General features: G+C 42.5%; 2 protein-coding genes across 11 annotated transcripts in view; both read right to left on the bottom strand.

Annotated features, from left to right (window-relative positions):
* Positions 1-1,015, bottom strand: part of VTI1B (vesicle transport through interaction with t-SNAREs 1B) — a 32,973-nt gene extending 31,958 nt beyond the window's left edge. For all 10 annotated transcript variants that reach the window (XR_004320777.1, XR_004320775.1, XR_004320774.1 and 7 more), the window contains exon 1: positions 762-1,015. Coding sequence is in view for 3 of the 10 variants with exons in the window: in XM_032482227.1 (XP_032338118.1) it covers positions 762-876 (115 nt within the window). In the remaining 7 variants the exon portion in view is untranslated. The remainder of the gene's footprint in view (positions 1-761) is intronic.
* Positions 1,016-2,567: 1,552 nt separating this feature from the next.
* On the bottom strand, positions 2,568-18,450 carry RDH11 (retinol dehydrogenase 11). Its single transcript, XM_006186443.3, has 7 exons — positions 18,035-18,450; positions 15,450-15,568; positions 14,945-15,100; positions 13,826-13,930; positions 13,026-13,235; positions 9,450-9,639; positions 2,568-4,435 (listed from the first exon to the last, which is right to left on the bottom strand). The coding sequence occupies exons 1-7, from the start codon at positions 18,352-18,354 to the stop codon at positions 4,333-4,335; spliced, it is 1,203 nt and encodes a 400-aa protein (XP_006186505.2). The 5' UTR covers positions 18,355-18,450; the 3' UTR covers positions 2,568-4,332.
* Positions 18,451-18,693: the final 243 nt, after the last annotated feature.

Genomic DNA, 18,693 nt, shown 5'->3' on the forward strand with positions numbered 1-18,693 from the left:
ATATTACTTTGGGTAACTCACAAACACTCAAGCTCTGACACTTAAGTAAAAACAATACAGCAAAGCCTAGTCTTATCTGCCTTGCCATCAAGATCTATTTGTCTTAAGGCAAAGAACTATGGCAGGTCTTCCTATACGGATATAACCGGAAAACTCTAGCTCCTTCAAGCAAAACTTGCAGCAATCTTAATTTTGAAATCGGGGGGAGGGGGGCAGGAATCAGTCTAAGCAGAAAGTTCATAAGAGGACACTTAAAAGATCACAATCTCCATTTTAAAGACCAACCCACCCCCCCCCAAAACTGGTTATTTACCAACCCCAAAAGTTACGATTCCTTTGAGTTCTTAACCCTTTTTGTGCTACAGATTCTTTGCCAGTCTGGTGAAAACTATGCACTTCTTTTGAGAATAATACTTTTAAACGTATAAAGCAAAACAGAGAGCTGTAAAAGAAACCAATTCTCCTGAAATACAGAATCTCGGATTGAAGGTCTCCTATGCTTTCCTGCCATAATGAAAATGAGATGAGAAATATCTGAAGGCTATAGGAGGATCGAAAGGGAGATGACACTACGAGGTGCATCCCTGAACACCTAAGCGGCAGCCGGAGACGCAGGGCGCCGGGACCCAGGCAGCCCTAGGGGCGTGTCTGAGAATGAGAAGCGGAAAGAAGAGGGCAAGGGTCTGCGGAGAGGGTGGGGGCTCTTCCTCCCAGAGCTAGCGGGGCCTGGATCCCCTAGTCTTAGCCCGCCCCCGCCTCACCTGTCCCTGCCATCCCCAGGAGCCGCTCCGGCACCCCTCGGAGGTCTTCATGGAGGCCGCGGAAGATCTCATGCAGTTTCTCGAAATGCTCAGAGGAGGCGGCGGAGTTGGCCATGGCGCAGGCCGCTCTCAAGCAGCGGCCGCCGAGACTCTGGTCCCGGGGCCGGCTCCTACTCCGCTGTCAGCCGCCCAGTGCTGCAGGCATCACGGCGACCGCCGCCTCCGCCGCCCTGGACGAGGCGCTTCCGGGCCGCGGCGGGGTCCTTTGGAGCCGGACCGCCCACCCCCTGCATGCCGTCATTGACGGCGCGCCGGGCGCCAAGCCTGACGGAAAGTTGGGCGAGCTGTGCTGCCCCGGCGACTCCCTAGGGGGCGGCGGCGCACCGGGGCGAACGGCTGTCTCGAAACCCCGGAAATACCCAATCCGGGATTGGGGAGAGCGCCACAGCGGAAGGGAGTGTGGGGACCCGCGGACCGGGCGGCCCGGCAGCCTCTCTCCCGGGCCCGCCTTCCGGCGAGAGCGGACGCTGCAGTGCATGCTGGGGGCTGTAGTCCGGCGCGGAAGACGTTCCGACTCGGAAGTCACGCATTACTGGTGGCGGCGGTTCGGCTGTCGCTGCGGCCGCTGGCTTGACACTGACGCGCGGTCGTTTGAAATTAGTAGGCGCCAGGTAGTCATCATTACTGTCATCGCACTGTTTGGCCACCCTGACTTCCTCAGTTCACGTTCTGGCTGTTAGTTTTCATTCCTTGAAAGATACCCAGGCCAGGTTCCTGCCTGCGCTCGAGCACTTTTACTGGGTAATCAAGTGGCCAGCTCTCATGCTTTCAGGAGTGGTCCCGGGCAGTGTGACCCCCGACATACGCAGTCAGCCTCTAGCGGCCCGGCTCGCCTAGTGCATTTATTCACTCAACAGGTATCTGTCAATTTAAGCGTAGTCACTGTGCAGGGATCTGGGCAGGATTTGGTGATTTGTATCTCCAGGACTCTTAAATTTATTAGGCTGAGCTCACTGACCAATGATTCAACAAACTTCTGTTGAGTTCCTAATATTCATTGAGCATAGAGAGACAGCAAAGTCTGCGGTTGTTAGTTGCAGTGTACTGTGATAAGTCCCATAGCGTGTTATAGAAAGCGTAGGTACAAAAAGGAGAGGTAACATATAGAAAACAAACTAATGGTTGCCCGGGGCGCGGGGGGGAAGAGGGTGTGGGGAGGGATAAATTGGGAGTTTGGGATTTGTACACACTAACTACTATATATAAAATAGATAAACAACAAGGTCCTACTGTATAGCACAGGGAACTGTATTCAGCACCTTGTAATGGCCTATAGTGAAAAAGAACATGAAAAGGAATGAATTACTATGTTGTACACCAGGAATTAACACAACATTGTAAATCGACTATACTTCAATTTAAAAAAAAAGAATCAAATCAATATAAAAATAAACAGTGGAATATGTTGTGTAAAAGAAAAAAAAAGATGAGAGGTAACAAATAGGCTGGGATGGAAAAAGTGATCTTTGAACAGCATCATAGAAGATTAGTAGAAAATGGGTGGATTAATAATCAAATTATCACACAATTGAAGCTAATGGCATTTGAATTGAAACTGTACCACGGCTAGACTAGACTCTGGAACAAATTATCCTCAGAATGAGAAATGGTTGGGTAACCATAATAACGGGAAGTATTTTCTTCTTTTGACTCTAATATAAGCTTTCATTTAATTGTTTTCTTCTGTTGACGCAAATTAAATTTGTTTAATTCTTAAAGTTTGTATTCTGGTAAATAAAAACATAATCAATAATCAATTTTTATTTGTCATTGACAATTCAGTATAAATTAAGTAAAATATTAATTCAGTTCTACACTAGTATCAAAAGTTTTCCAATTTTTTCATAAAATGACCATGTCTGTATAGTTTACTTGTCCAAACAAGTTCAACAAAAAGATTATTTACAAATATAAGACTGTGGTCCTACAACTCTTGAAACTCCCACCAAAGTGAACATATAATTGTCAGTCTAGGAAAATCACAAACTCTATCAGAAAAATACTCTCCAAACAAGTGATGAACATTGCCAATTCCTGACTTCCTTTGGCAGTATTACCTTTGATAAAAGTTCTCCAAATAAAATGTAGATTTCTAGCCAATACAGTAGACATTTTAATCTTGTCAAGATAATGTAAGGTAATGCCCTGAAAGATTTTTAAATTGACTAATTACCAGTACCAGTCCTTAAGAAATTTTGCTGAATAAAGAATTGGGGTTTTGTTCTTCCTGACAGGTTGATTTGTGCTTGTTCAGATAGTGCCTTACCAATCTTGTCTGAACTCAGGTGCTCACCCTTAATTCTTCTATTGCTGAATTTTACCATCTTTAGCTTTTTTTTCTTAAGTTTTTAAATCCTTAACTAGTCCCTTCATTGCCATTGCCTGAATTATCTTCTAGGATTCTTCTCTTTTTTGGACTTCTTCCCTGCTACCCATATGCTTCGTGATGGGTAGTAATCAGCATATACAGAGTTCACTTCCCTCTGCGGTTCCACCTATTTGTATAAAAGACTGAATGACACTGGTTTGCTTTGTCTCTGATCAGTTTCCTGCACTAGGGTCCAGTTTAATACTGTTCCTTTGTGGCTATTTTCAATACTCACAACTGCATAAATACACAAGAACACATACAAAGATATACTCAGGGACAATCACCAAATAGCCTTTCCCTTCTCCTGTTTTTCTAAGAGAAACTAAGGCACAAAAAGGAGGCCTCCATGGGTCTGGGGTCAGTAACTGAAGTCAGGTGGCCTATCTTCTTAAACTGTTTTTCACTACCCTCTTGCTGGTTTGAGAAATAGCAGGAAAATGAATGTCGGCTTAAGTTTGATTTTTATTTCTGGTTCCTCCCATTTTCTGCCATCCCCTAAACTCCACCAGCTTCTTAGAAAAGGAGGCTCTTCTATGGTCTAGGCATGAGAAAATGTCTTAACAGCAGTGGCTTTAGGTTGTCAGAGATAAAGCCATGCCACAATCCAGATTCAGTTAAGAGTTTCCTGGAAGAATCCAGATATTGGTGCCATAAGACTTTTCTTAAGAGATGAAGGACAACCCTGCTCTTGAGCCAAGCCACTGTGACTCCTGGAGTTTATCTCAGGCTGCAGTATGGCCCCCTTGAAAGTTGTTTGGTTGGGAGGAACTACATTGTGGACAAAGAGGATAGAAATTAATCCAAATTGCCATAAATCAACCCTGCCATAGCTTCGGTTCTACTAGGTAGTAGGTTTCAGGAAGAAAATAGGAGCCTGGAGGTCATATGGGGGTCTACTCATCCTATATTATCTCTAGTAACTCTGGCAGTAACAGGAGCAAAATAAATCTGGACAAATGCAAGGCATTTAGATGAATCTGGCAGTGTACGCTGGGCTTTTATCAGACATCAAGCAGGCAAGTTTGGAAGATTTGTTTTCTTTGTGCTCAAGGTTTTGACCATCCAGAAGGAGAATCATTTTAGCAGGGAATACTGAGTAGTCTGCTGCAAGCTTCTCTTGAGTCCAACTGCCATCATCTGTCAATCCATAGGGATGCCTAGCAGGTCACAGCTGACATCCCACAGCCGCCTTGCTACTGTCTCATTACGAGCCTGGGCAGAGACCCATGCCACATGGCAGTCACTGGAAGGGAAAAAGAGAGGCTTAAAGCACAGCGTTAGGAATGGAGTCTGCTCTCTGCCTGCCGATAAAGAACACAACATAAATACAACCCAGGGATGACATGTGTTCTGGGCACTTCACAGGACCAGTGTTTGTCCTATCTCATCATTCTCCAATCTTTACCCCAGGGGAAAATGTAATTACCATTTTAGAGCTCACTAGACCATCTCTGAGCAGGATGATTTGTTTGAGATATAATGTATATCATTTAGTCTTATTTATAGTCCCCTTTGCATGTATATATTTAACTGTAATATCAGTGCCTGTCTGACACCTGTCTATGTCCATCTTGTTTAAATATGTCTCTAAGGTCCACTCTATAGGACCTTGTACACTGTCGTGTAGTTGGGATACTGCTATTTACACTGGTCATAGATGTTTGGAATGATTTAAAAAATATGTCTTATTTCTGGTCTACCTGCAGTTATAACTGTCTTTAAATTCAAAAAAGAAGTAAAGCCAGCTTCATAACCAACAAAAGAAGGAAAAGATGATAGCAGAAAAGAAATGGTAAAAACAAGGTACCACATGTTTTATATACCTTGTCTTCATTGTTGTAATTCCAATTATTTTAAGTTCCCATTAAATGCAGGAGGGCTATCCCAACTCTTTACCACCCAGAAAAGTTTCTCAAGGATAATTCTTTTACTCATTTTTTGGTAGTCTCTGCATCTAGTACACAGCAGGTGTTCAATGAAGGTTTTTTTTGTTTGTTTTTTTAATGATTGAGTAAAGGGATCACAATCTTTGAAGTCACATGAGAAGCAATTTTTATAACTAGACTAGTTCTAGAAAACTGCTTCATGGACCATCTAAACAAATTCTGAAGGTAAAAGGGAGAGTTGACAAGTCTGAAATAACTACATGAAGCAAACTCCTCACACTATGTCCATTATATCAGTGCTACTCAAACTGTGGGCCGTGGACCAGCAGCAGGAGCATCCTCTGGGAACTTATTAGAAATGCCAATTCTCAGTCCTCACCCCAGACCTGATGAATCAAAATCTTTGGGGTTGAGGCCCAGGAATCCGTTTTCAATCAGTTCCCTAGATGGTTCTTAAACACATACAAGTTTGAAAAAAAAAAACCCTCAAAGATACCTTTGCATTTAATAAATAAGCCTTATAAATGTAGTACTTCTGTTTAAGGGAACTCACCAACACAGCCAGCACAACCTGCCATTTCTGAGTGAAGAGACCATCACTGAGGACCAAGGAGCTCTGTCTGACCCTCTGGAAATGACTTGGCTTCAGTAAGCCTTTGCAGCATCCACTGTGTTATGCCTTAAATTCTTCATAAGTTTATGGTGAACAGCAAATGACACAGAGGACATGAAAGTGCCTTTTAAGCTAACAAATGCTATAAAAATTATTCAAATACAAAATTCAAATACTACATACAGCAAGAGCTACTTCAGTGTGCTTATGGCATCAGCACAGTCGTGATGCGGACATTTCCAGTGGGTTCTTGGTAAGTACTAGTCAGTATAGGTGAAAGATTGACCAATTTCAAAACTTACCACAAAGCTACAGTCATCAAATTAGTATTATATTGGCATAAGGATAGACACATATGAATGGAATAGAATGAAAAGTGCAGAAGTAAACCCTCGTATTTACGGTCAACTGATTTTTGATAAGACCACTACTATGGACTGATTCATGTCCCCTCAAATCCATATGTTGAAGCTCTAACCCCCACATGACTCTATTTGGAGATAGGGCCTTTGAGGAGGTATTTAAAGTTAAAAGAGGTCATAAGGGTGGGGCCTTAATCCAATAGGACTAGTGTCCTTACTAAGAGGAAGAGATGCCAGGACTATATGCACACAGAGGAAAGGCCATGTGAGGACACAGCAAGAAGGCAGCCAGCTACAAGACAGGAAGAGAGGCCTCACCAGAAACCAACCCAGCCAGCACCTTGATCTTGAACTACCAGCCTCCAGAACTGTGAGGAAATAAATTTCTGTTGTTTAAGCCATCTAGTTTGTGGTATTCTGTTATGGTAGCCCAAGGTGGACTAATACAGCTGTTAAGACAATTCAGATAAGAAAAGAATCATCTTTTCAACAAAGGTTCTGGGACAATTGGATTTCCACATGCAAGAGAATGAAGCTGGAACCCTACCTCATACCATATACAAAAATTGACCAAAATGGATCATACACCTAAACTAAACGTTAAAACTATAAAACTATTAAAAGAAAGCAGTAATAAATCTTTGTGACCTTGGGTTAGGCAATAGTTTCTAGGATATGACACCAAAAGCACAAGTGATGAAAGAAAAAATAAAAGTAGACTTCCTTAAAATTAAAAATTTCTGTGCATGAAGAAAGTGAAAAAACAAACCAACAGAATGGGAGAAAATATTTGCAAATCATATATCTGATAAGGAACTTGTATCTAGGTTATATAAAGAACTGTTACAACTAAACAATAAAAAGATGGAAATCCAATTTAAAAATAGGCAAAGGATTTGAATAGACATTGCTCCAACAAAGATACCTCCAGTGGACAATAAGCACATGAAAACATACTCAACATCCTTAGCAGGAAAATGCAAATGAGAACCACAGTGACATACTACTTTATCCTTACTCAGATAGCTAGTATCAAAAGGACAGACAGACAATAACAAGTGTTAACAAAGATGTGGAAAAATTGGAAGCCTCATATACTGCTTGTGGCAATGTAAAATGGTGCAGCCACTTTGGAAAACAATCTGGTAATTCCTCAACAGCTAAAATGGAGTTAATATATGACCCATTTTCCAGTGAAATTCCACTTCTGGGTATATACCCTAGAGAAATGTTCATACAAACTTTGTACATGAATGTTCACAGCAGCATTATTCAAATAACCAAAAAGTGGAAACAATCCAAATGCCCATCAACTGACAAATGGATAAAGAAACATGATATAACCATAAAACGAGATATTTGGCAATAAAAAGGAATGAAGTATTGATATATACTTTGGCATGGATGAACCTTTAACACATTATGCTAAGTGAAATAATACAGTCACAAAAGGCCATATATTATCTAATTCCACTTACATAGGCAAATCCATAAAGACAAAAAGTAGATCAGTAGTTTGGGGCAGAAAAGCACCATCAGTGCAAAGGTCCTATGGCTTCAATAAAGACAGACTTTTATGCTCATGTCTTGACAGTGGCCTAGGTGGTTGCTGTTGGATCTTCAAAATGCCTAAAATTAAGAATCCATGGCACTGGAAAGGCTTTTCAAAAGTCAACTTAACAATTATGGATTTGAGGTTGACTTTATTTAAATCACTAAGACAAAACCAAGAAAAAGCGTTATTTCTTTTCTTAAAATTTCCAGGGAAAAAGAATTCAGTCACTCTTGGAAAATCATCCCAGTGTACTAAACTAAATAATCTATCTTCTTGCACTCAGACCCACATTTCCAACTATCTACTACACAGTTCTACTCATATTTCTTATGAATAACACACTCAACATGTACAAGAGCCACGTTTACTAGATAGTGGGCAATTGTCATTCTTTGGTTGAACGTCCATTCCACATTCTTTTGGCAATAGCTACCTGATTTCTTTCTATGGAATTGCCTATTTCTCTTGGCTAAAGCTTGAAGAGCCTGTTAATCAAGTGCCTGCCTGTCCTCCAGTAGCCAAGGGAGTGGGGGTGAGGGGATAGAGGTGGGAATCAGGCAGAAAGGAGATCCAGTTGTCTCCTGCCTGGACAGTGGATGGTGAGGAACAAAACAGACTGAAGGTAGTTGACGTTCACTCTAGCTGCAGTGTTTTGGCCCGCTGACTGGCCATTCTGACTGTTCTAAACCTGGCTCTTCAGTCTTCCCTTTGGACCTAGGAGTACCCTCATATTTCAATAAATTCTTCTCTTAAGTTAGCCAGAGTCCATTTCCACTGCTTTAGAATCAAAGAACCCTAAGTTATACACATTATTTATCCACACCTGCTGTATCAGTTAATGTCACCATCAGTCTCCTAATAAGTCAGGCTTGAACCCAGGTCACCAAATCTTCCTTTATTCCCTCACTCAGTTGGTCATCAAGTGGTAAAAATTCTGCCTTTTCAGGGCCTTTCTCACTTAAAACATTCTCTTCATTCCAACTGTCATTACCCTAAATCAGAAGCTCATTATCTCTCATTTGGGGTACTTATTCATTCATCTAACAAAGTCACCAAGGATGTTTTTCTAAAGCACAGACCAGATCGTGTCTCTCTCTGCTGAAACAACTCTGGGGCTCCTCTCTAAGTCTAGCATTATAGGCCTTTCACGATCTGACTGTCTACCTTTCATTTCAATCTTAATTTATTTATAGCCCTTCCTCTAAAATTTTGGGTTATTTCTCTAATATCTTGAAGATGGAGGTAAAACATGTTAAAATTTTGATCTTATGTGATATCTAAGATTTTCTTCAAAAAAATATGGGAAGGGGTGGTGGATGAGGATGGGGCAGGACTGGCCATGGATTTAATGGTTATTGAGGCTGATTATGGGTATATGGGGATTCAACATGTTATTTTGTCTACTCCTGTGTACATTCAAACTCCCTACAATAAAAAGTTTAAAAAGTCTTCACTTACTCGAGAATGAGGTCCATTGATACTATTTTAGTCCTGAAGGCAACAGAGAAATACAGATTCAAATTCTTTTTAACGTGAAAAATAGAACTAGGAGTCCAAAAAGGAACAAAGAAAGCTAGACTGACATAAAATGTAGGAAGAAAAGGAACAGCCACAAAGCAGAATCATCTGTATAAGACAGCATAAATAAAATCAAACCTAGCAGTTACCCCCAAAAATGTGAATGGTCAAATTTCCCTATTAAAAGATAAAACTCCTAGAATCCAGAGACAAAAGCTATGTTGGACAATGTATTTTTTTTAAAGGGTATGGTACACCAGACAAATCCATATTATTTCCTGTGAGCAATAAAATTCCATCTTCAAAAACAGATACACTCATACCTGAAGTGGTTTCCATTTAGAATCTCAAGACCTTCCGTTAAGGCACAGTAGAGGCTGGTCTGGGCTCCTTGCTGAGGGGTCTTGAAGAAGAAGGAGAAAAGCAGCCAAAAAAATCTCATGACGGATGAGTGCCGAACCAAGTCAGAGTTGACTGTGCCAGGGTGTACAGAGTACGCTGTAACGCCAGAGCCTGGTGTAGGGGTGTCATACAGAGGGGAAGACAGGATTGATGTTGTCAAATGGCCAAAGAGAGCAGAGGACATGAATAAACATTTGCCCCACGTGGACTCCCTTCCCACAATGCTATCACAAGCACTCCTCACAGAAATTTATACCTCCATATCACAGATTAAGATTAAGGCTCAGAGAGGTTATTAACTGTTAGGAAGCAGCAGAGCCAGGACTTGACCACTTGGAAGCACTTGACATTGTTGACCACTAACTTCCTAAGACTGACTTTTCATTGGCTTCCATGATCATACCTCTTCTAGTTTTTATAACCTTTCTGGATGCTTCCTCCAGTTTCCTGGACCAGTTTAACATCTTCCACTCAAACTTTAAATGTTGGAGTTCTCATGGCTCACTAAACTCACTCTATAACTTTATAGCACTCACATTTTTTACCTATGGTCCAAACTGCTAATTTTAACTCTTGACTGACTATAAAAGGCAGTATAAAGTGGTGGTTAAGGGTATGGACTTTGCAGCAGAGTGCCCAGTTTCAAATTCCAGCTTTACGACTCAGAAGATATGTGACCTTGGGCAAGTTCTTGATGCTGTGACTCAATTTCCTCAGCTGTAAAATGGAAAATGTGATTCAATTTCCTCATCTCTCATAATACCTGCACCTCACAGAGTTGTTCTGAGAATTAAATGAGTTCATATGTAAAAGAGTTTAGAATAGTGCCTGGTGCATGGTAAATGCTAAATGACACTTATGCATATGCTATTTCAGGTCCCTAATTCTCTTAGAAATCTTGGGGTCAGAAAATTTTCCAAGTTGTTTTGATTTCACAAAGGCAATACAATACATACATAGACAGTACATAGATATATGTATCTTCCTACATTTTCTAGGGCAGTCTGATTTTCTTTGTTCCTTTTTGGACTCCTAGTTCTATTTTTTTCACATTTAAAATAGTGTCCATTATCTGTTCTCCCTAGTACAGGTGAGGTCTTGCTGCCAAATGGGTTTTGGTGTAAAGCTTATGAAAAAATCTGAACTTTCAGGCCTTTGTAGAGTTCACAACTGCAGATAGAGGATTGTGGACCTGTGTTACTTTCTACTTGACATCTACTCTAGATGACCCAGAGTAATGCAGACTCAGAGGTCCAAAACTGACTTCATGTATTTAAGGCCAAGCCTGATTCTTGCAGTGTTCCCTGCCCTTTCAACCACGCAGGCACAAGGGACCAGTTCTTAAGGATTTCCCACATCACCATGCGCCTCCAATCAATAAGCCCTGAATATCTCTCAGGAGTGTCCACTACCCTCCACCTCCACCATCCTACTCCAAGCTAGCCTCACTTCCTGCCTCAACCACAGAAATCACCTGCTGTATCTACCCTTGCCCTCATTTTTATTTTGGGGGTTTGTTTGTTTGGGGGGAAGGTAATTAGGTTTACTTATTTATTTATTTTTAGAGGAGGTACTGGGGATTGAACCCAGGACCTTGTGTATGTTAGGCATGCATTCTACACTTGAGCTATACCCTCCCTCACTGCCCTCGTTTTTAAGAAGGTTTCATTTGAAAGATTTCCCATTGCTCTTAGAATAACCACTAAAATCCTTATCGTGGCCTCTCTGGATTTCACCTCTACCTAGCTTACCAGTCTCAGCTCAGACTGCTTTTCCTCTCGTTTTCTACATTCTAACTATGATGGCTTTACTTCTCAGACTGAGCCCAGACCTTCATGAATTCTCTTTTGCCTGGAATGTTCCTCAGCCCCTTCAGCTGCCTCACTGCACCCACACTGTAACCCATTTAATTTCTAATCATCCTGCAAGGGCTCAGTTTGCAACTCACTCCCCCAGAAAAGTCTTCCCTGATCCCTCAGACTGAAAAAGGTTTCCCCCACCACCCCCGCCAATCCATTATAGGTCCTTGTAATTCCATTTTAGAGCATTTATCACAATTATAATTAAACAATAACAACGAAAAGGAAGCTATTTAGATGTTGTTAAGGAAATGAATAAATAAACTAAGGCACATCTATACTATGAAACACAATGCAGGAACAAAAAGAATGGGATAAATCTCTATGTACTACATGGAAAGATCTCTAAGATATTGTGTTGGATTTTAAGTTCCTGATGTATGATACATACATATGTAAACACACAAGAAAATGACTGAAAAGGTGCACATCATGCACATCAAGTTGCTGACAGTGGTTTCTTAAGAGGAGAAAAGTAGGAGGGGAGAGAGAGAGAGTAAGTAAGGTTTGTTTTTTTTCACCTTTAACTCTTTATATTTCTACATTATTTGAACTTTTACAATGAGAATTTGTATAAATACCTGTTAATCATCTCTCCCCTCCGTTGGACATGAACCACTCCACCCCCAATGCCCTAATTCAGTGTACAGAATAGCATGGGCACTGAATACATGGCTGTTGAGTGGTTGAATGGATGACTCTTCCATCATGCCCAGGTTTCTTCCATTGTACCACAGCTATTTCCCTCCTAATCCTCACTCCTATCGGGTTTCCTTCCTCATGTATCCTCTGCTTTTATCTGATCCTCACAGCTGGGCCCATCTCTCCACCTCCGGGCCACCCTAGCTCCCTGACCAACCCTTTGGATAGTTTTCAACATGAAGTTACCCTGATCCATCCCAAGCTGATAAATAAAGGATATTATGCCCTGGGCAGACTCTCCTCTCCATCTCACAGCTGTCCACATGGTTTGATGATCCTATTCCAACACTAGGGCTCCTGTGTCTGATTCCTTTAGCCTGAATTCTGCCTGCCTCAACTCCTAAGTAACTCTAACTGGCCACCTTGGATTTCCTTTCTCCTTATTGGAAATCCAGAGTAAACCATGCTAAGGACCTCTGTGTATTTGTGACTGGAGACTCCCCTCCTCAAGCTTACATTTTCCTCTTATTTGACCCTCTGTTGTTAGAGAGACACTCCCCCCACCCCACAGTCCCAGCACCTATTTTATCCTAATGGTTGTAGCCAGTTTTGGTCCCTCCCTTCTAACTAGTTTCACTACAAGTCAAAATCCTTGACTTGCTCATGAGGCCTGAATTGATCATGACAATAACAACCTGTGAAGCAGTCCCATTTTCCCTGTTAGGAAATAAGTCTTGAAAAGTTAAGCAACTTGCTGCAGATCATAAAGCTAGCAAGTGCCAAAGCCAAGCCTTCAGACTCAAAGTCAGGACTTCCCATCTCCTGCCAGCCACCTCCAGTAGTCAGCTGTGGGCTGCTTACTAAAACTATACCCAGGTGGAGCCATGGAAGCAGGTCCTGTCCGGGAGATCGGCTCCAGAAAACAGTTCCTATTCCCGTGGCTTTTAGCTACTTCCCATTGACTCATGTCTCCACATTCATTTCTTCAAAGCCTACCTTTTAGTCTCCGGGCCAGTTCCTTGGTAAAGAGAATGTTGGCTAACTTGCTGTGACAGTACGCCAGACCTGCATGGTAGAATTTCTCACCCTGCAGGTTATGGAAGTGGATCCTTCCCAGGTGATGTGCTAAGGAAGACACATTCACTACCCTTGATGGGGCTGATTCCTTCAGCTTCTCTAGCAGCAGATGGGTCAGGAGGAAGTGACCTATGAGAAAAACTAGAATTAACAGAGTTCAAGGCCAATGGGGAGTTGAAGGGAGTAGCAGTGAGCAGGGCTCAGATATAGGAGACAGAGAATTCAAGAATAAGACTTTTTGCCTCATTAATTATCAACTATAGAACAAGTTCAGTGAGGGTTTAGGGAAATGGAAACAGCCAAAGACATGAGACATCCTTCTATGAGGTTGGTCTGGATTATGTGAACATGACTATGAAGTCCTGTCTTATTCCAACTTTGATCAGTATCACTCTTTAAGAGTGGATAGCCTCTACTTGATGCTGCCCACAAGGATCACTATAAAGAAAGCAACCAAGTCCACAGTCCAATTAGGTTGTTCAAAAATATACTAATGTAAATTGAATCTGAAGCACAGATTAAAATGTGGGAGGAAACTTGAGCAAGGCTCAAGTTTAGTCCTGAGCTTTCAGGCAGGACCATACTATTTATTATACACTTATGGTCTATTATGGCCCAAAGGTCCAATCACACCACCAAGAAGGCTCATTATGACCCCTAAGTTTTCCAAGGAGAACTTCAGGTTCCCTCTAACTTTGCAGTGAGACTAGATTTCTTACCTAAATGGTTGACTCCCATGTGCATCTCAAAGCCATCTGCTGTCTTGGAGTAGGGACACATCATCACTCCTGCATTGTTGATCAAAATGTGGAGATGCTTTTCCTCTGCAGGGAAGAGGAGATGGAATGTGAAAGTGACCAGCCACAGCTGTTACATCTTAGAAATCGACCCCACACCCAGGCTTTGAAAACGGGCTGCATATTTGCAGTCTTTCCTCCATTTTCCAAGCTACTTACTGTTTTTGGCAAGGGTTCTGTGCAACTCTCCCAACAGAAAGACTTCCCAAGCTGAATGGAAAATTCCAAAGCAAGAGAATAAAGGATGTTCTGTATGCCCCGCTGCCACTACAATTCAGGCCCCTAAAGAAATAAAGGTTTCGCCTCTTTGATGCATCTGCCAACTCTCTCTCATGGTTTATTTCCTCATGTGGTCTGTAATTTATGACTAAAAGTGTGTATCAGTGGAAGCTGTTTTCCTTGGGAGGCCTAGATCCCTGGGCTATGAGGGAATATGCCTACAGCGTGCTCTTGGATTTGCTTTTGATGTGATACTACAGGTTTTTGTGTTAATTTCTCAGCTCAAGATTCTTGCGCCATTCAGTGGTGTGAATGAATTTCCTTCCATAGATGATGCCAGCTTGAAGCTCTAATGTCTTGCAGATGACTCTTTATCCACGTCCTGAAGAGATGATAAACTTCTTTGTCATGTCCCTGAGCTGATGGCTTGGGTTTTTTCTTTTTTTTTTAAGCCCCTGTACCATGGACCAGATGGCTTTTTGTGAGTCTCAACTTTATGTGGAACCTCAGATATAGCAACCTAGCTCTCAACAGCCTGAGGCCTCATCACCTATCCCTGTGTGGGTATTTGGACTCCAGATTTTAAAGCCCATATTGAGTTCTGGTACAACTGTGAGACTTTTGGCTTTAGTTCTTATGCCCTGCTATGACTTTTTGAATTCTCTTTTTGTTTCCACCTCTTGAGGATTTCCCTTTGTTACTGATGAGTTCAGCTATGAATCAGAAGTTTTGGGTTATATTTTGTCTAGCATTTCTGTGTGTCAGAGAAATCTTTTCATTTTGGCTAAGACTGCCAAACATAGTCTCCAGTTCTACACTTACCCGCTAGGAAGCCCTCAGCAAAGGTTCGAATAGATTTCGTATCAGCCAAGTCCAGTTTCCGCGCCAATACCTCTTGGTTCCCTGTCATGGTCTGGATCTCTCTGGCCACCAATTCCCCCTTTTGCACATCCCGACAAGCTAAATATACACGGGCTCCTGTCAAACAATGTATAAAAGAGACAAGCTGTCAGCTCTGCTTTTGAGTGAGCATCATAGACCAACTACAGCTGTTAAGTATTATTTTCTACTGTTTTCTTAAAGAAAGGAGTTTTACTCCCACTTCACGACAGAGGTATCTGATACACAAATCAGGAAAAATAAATAAATCAATAATATTCATTAAGTGCCCATGATATGTAGACCACTGTACTAGTATCAGACCGGCAAATCAGTGTGGCCCCTGAAATGTTCTTGAATTCCAAGACTGGGAGGAAATAATTAGAATGGTCATCACTGTGAGGGGTAAAGGCAGTAGCAGGAGGGAATTAGAAGCTGATGAACTTGCCTCTTTTAGCCAGCTCTTTGGCTGTCTCCTTCCCGATGCCTGTGTTGGCTCCAGTGACCACAGCTACCTTCCCAGGAAGCTGGACGGTTGATGTACACACCCCGCTGGACAGCATTTTCCTGCAGACAGAGAAGAGCTCATCAGTTCTTCATTCTCCTTCACTCTCAGCCAGAGGTTCCTGCAACACTCCCATGTCTGTAGATCTCAAGGCTGAGGGTTGCTTTGGTTCCCTCTACTGCTGTACTTTTATAGATTTAGGTTGAAGGAAAGAAAACAAACATTTTCTGTTCTTGCTTAAAGTTTTCTTGTTCGAACTTTTCTGCTCTTGCTTGAGGGCAGAAGGGAGTCTATTATAAGGGCAAACCTTAGAGCTGCTCCCTGCAGTACAAAAACTGGATGAATATTTGTTTAGCCAGGCTCCTGGCCTTGGGTTGAGCTCCTCCTTAGGCTTAGGAAGTCATAGGACTCAGTCTAGAAAAAGACAGAACTGGTCCACTTATGTTAATCTGTCCATAACTGGCACTTTAAGACCTTGATAAAATAGCTAACCCAACACAAAAAGTTAAAATTACGAAAGTTTGTCAATCTGGGGCAAAACAAACAGGAAAAAACCACAAACAGTTACATACATACATGCAGTTAAAAATAAGACAAAGAAAAGATATAAATAAATATAAAGGGGAGCTGAGATCCAAGTCCTGGTTAACTAATTTGAATCTTCCCTAAGCACTATCTATTCTGTTTCTCCAAAGGAATGAATGCACAAACAAGGGTCAGTAGGATTTAGATTGTTCTTTTCTCTACAAATCTTGGGACTCAATTTAAAAGAATCAGTTGAGGGGGGAGGGATAAATTAGGAGCTTGGTATTAACAGATATACATTATTATATATAAAATACACAACAAGGATCTACTATATAGCACAGGGAGCTATATTCAATTTCTTGTAATAGCATAATGGAAAAGAATCTAAATATATATATATATGTATATGTATAACAGAATCACTTTGCTGTACACCTGAAACTAACATTGTAAATCAACTACACTTCAATAAAAAATAAAATTGAAAAAAAAAACAAAAGAATCAGTTGACAAGGAGATGAATTTTTAAAGAACATTTAAGCCATTTTCATTGAATTTGGAATTGCAAAGTACACACTTCGAGCCACCAAAGTTCCTGCTTATAACAAACAGACCAGTAAGAAAGCAAACTGACTCAAGGTGCTCACGAACCATATTCCTTCTCAGAACAAGCCTCCCTGCTCAATTTCCCACATCTGTTCAGCTTTAGGTCCAGAAGCTACAACATATCAAGACCTCTACCCAGCTCCTCCTTCTTAACCAGCAGGAAGGAAAGAGACAATCCATTACTAAAGTCCACCTCTGGTCTAGCTCCCATGAACTAGCTAGGTGGTTGGGAATATGACCCTTGGAGAATAACCTTCCTTAGAAAAATCTCTTTGAGGTATGAGCTCTATTTTCAGTTCAGGTTCAGCTTCTCACTGTGATTCTATATGAATAAGAGGATCTTGTGGCAGAAAGAGATAAAAAGCAGCGTTTTCATCCCAATATGGGCACCCACATGTGCCTAGAGGTGGGAGCACTGGGTGTTCACGGGGGAGGAAAAAAACAACTGGACGAGGAGCACGAGGCAAGTGGGGAGGAAAGAAGAGGTGAATATGGTAACAAACGGCAGTGTGATTTAGCGGGCCTTCCAGGTACAATCCGACAGTGATAGCGTCCTCCTACTCCGCCTCCATCACCACCCAGGGAAGGAGTGTGTCTCTTCAGTCACTGGTCCACCGTCACTACTGGTGACTTACTCAGAACCAATCAGCAATCTGCCTCTTGTGCAGCTCACTGCGGATTCTCTGGGGCGCTCAGCGAGCCATTGGCTGATGTGTCACATGGTCAAGAGACCACGACCCTCATTCTCTCCACCCCGCCCCCAACCCCGAAGGCAGGATTCGGAGCCCCGGATAGCCCTACTACGAAGGCAGGATACAGCTCCAGATGAAACCTTTTCGTTTCTCTGCTTTACAACGTCTGCCCAGCGAAAGAGCAAATCTAACAGCAACAAGGGGGCGAGCTGAAGATATCACAATTCACATCGAGGGGAAGTTTCAAAAGGCAAAAAGTCAAGTCGCTCCATTGTACTTCAGAGGTTCGACGGAAGAAGCTAGATAGGTCTAGTTCAAGGCTTGGGAGCTAAGAGTAAAACGATCTTGAGGGCAACATCCCATTTTAGGATCTGAAGCCTCCAGAGATAAAAACTTGTGTTTGAAGTAGCCTTGCCCTCGGGGTCCCTGGAGCCAGAAAGGAGGGCTGCTTAGACGAAAAAAAGGGGCCAGGAGAAACAAAGCAAGGTGCTCCAGACTGCAGCCCCTTCGCACAGCCTGGGGTCTTCTGGTCTCGCCCTCCCCGCACCCAGGACAGCGAGTCCTCCTCCGACCAACCGAACTCCCCTACTTGGAGCCCCATAGTGGGGTTTCCTTCTTCCTTCTTTTGAAGAACAGGGCTTCGATAAGGATTAATGTCCCCCCCGAAGACTTCTCAAGAGATGGCAATACATTTGCACAGACCTGATTTGGGGTGCAGAGATGTACAGGAGAAAGGGAAGGAAGAGCAGGAGCAGGACCCCAATCATCTTGCAATGAGGCAGGTGAGGCTCGAGCTGAGCGAGATGCCCCAGCGGTGCTCGCGGACTAGCTTCTCTTCCAAGACACGCCCCAGTAAAGTACGACAGCGCGGGGAGTAGAGCCTTCTGGGAAATGTAGTCTAAAGCTGGGCATGGGCTAACAGGCAGTGAGCGTGCTCTTCCTGGATGCGGAGAGAAGTTGAATCTCGCACCAGATACGCAACAAATCCTCAACCAGCTAGGATCTAGGGCCTTTGGGATCATTCGACCAGCTCTCTCACAGCCCTTCTGGCCACCGTGAAATCTCCCAAGTCCTTTCTCTCCCGGTGCCCAAGTCCAGACCCTGGTTCAGTTTTCCCCAATCATGATTAGGCGGTTACCGCATAGTTTCTCTTGGAGGTCAAATATTGGCGTCAGAGAAATATTCTACGGCTGATTACCCAGGAGAGGAGCGGTTGGAGTCTGACAGTTGGAGGGGAGGGGGGAATCCTTCCTCTTTAGGAATTCCTTCCCCCAAAGGAACGGAAGCAATTGGTCCCTGAGGACATTATCAGGAGAGTCACTTCATTCTATCTATTTTGAATTATAATGATAACTAGCATA

Source organism: Camelus ferus, chromosome 6, assembly GCF_009834535.1.
Source record: "Camelus ferus isolate YT-003-E chromosome 6, BCGSAC_Cfer_1.0, whole genome shotgun sequence".
NCBI lineage: Eukaryota > Metazoa > Chordata > Mammalia > Artiodactyla > Camelidae > Camelus > Camelus ferus.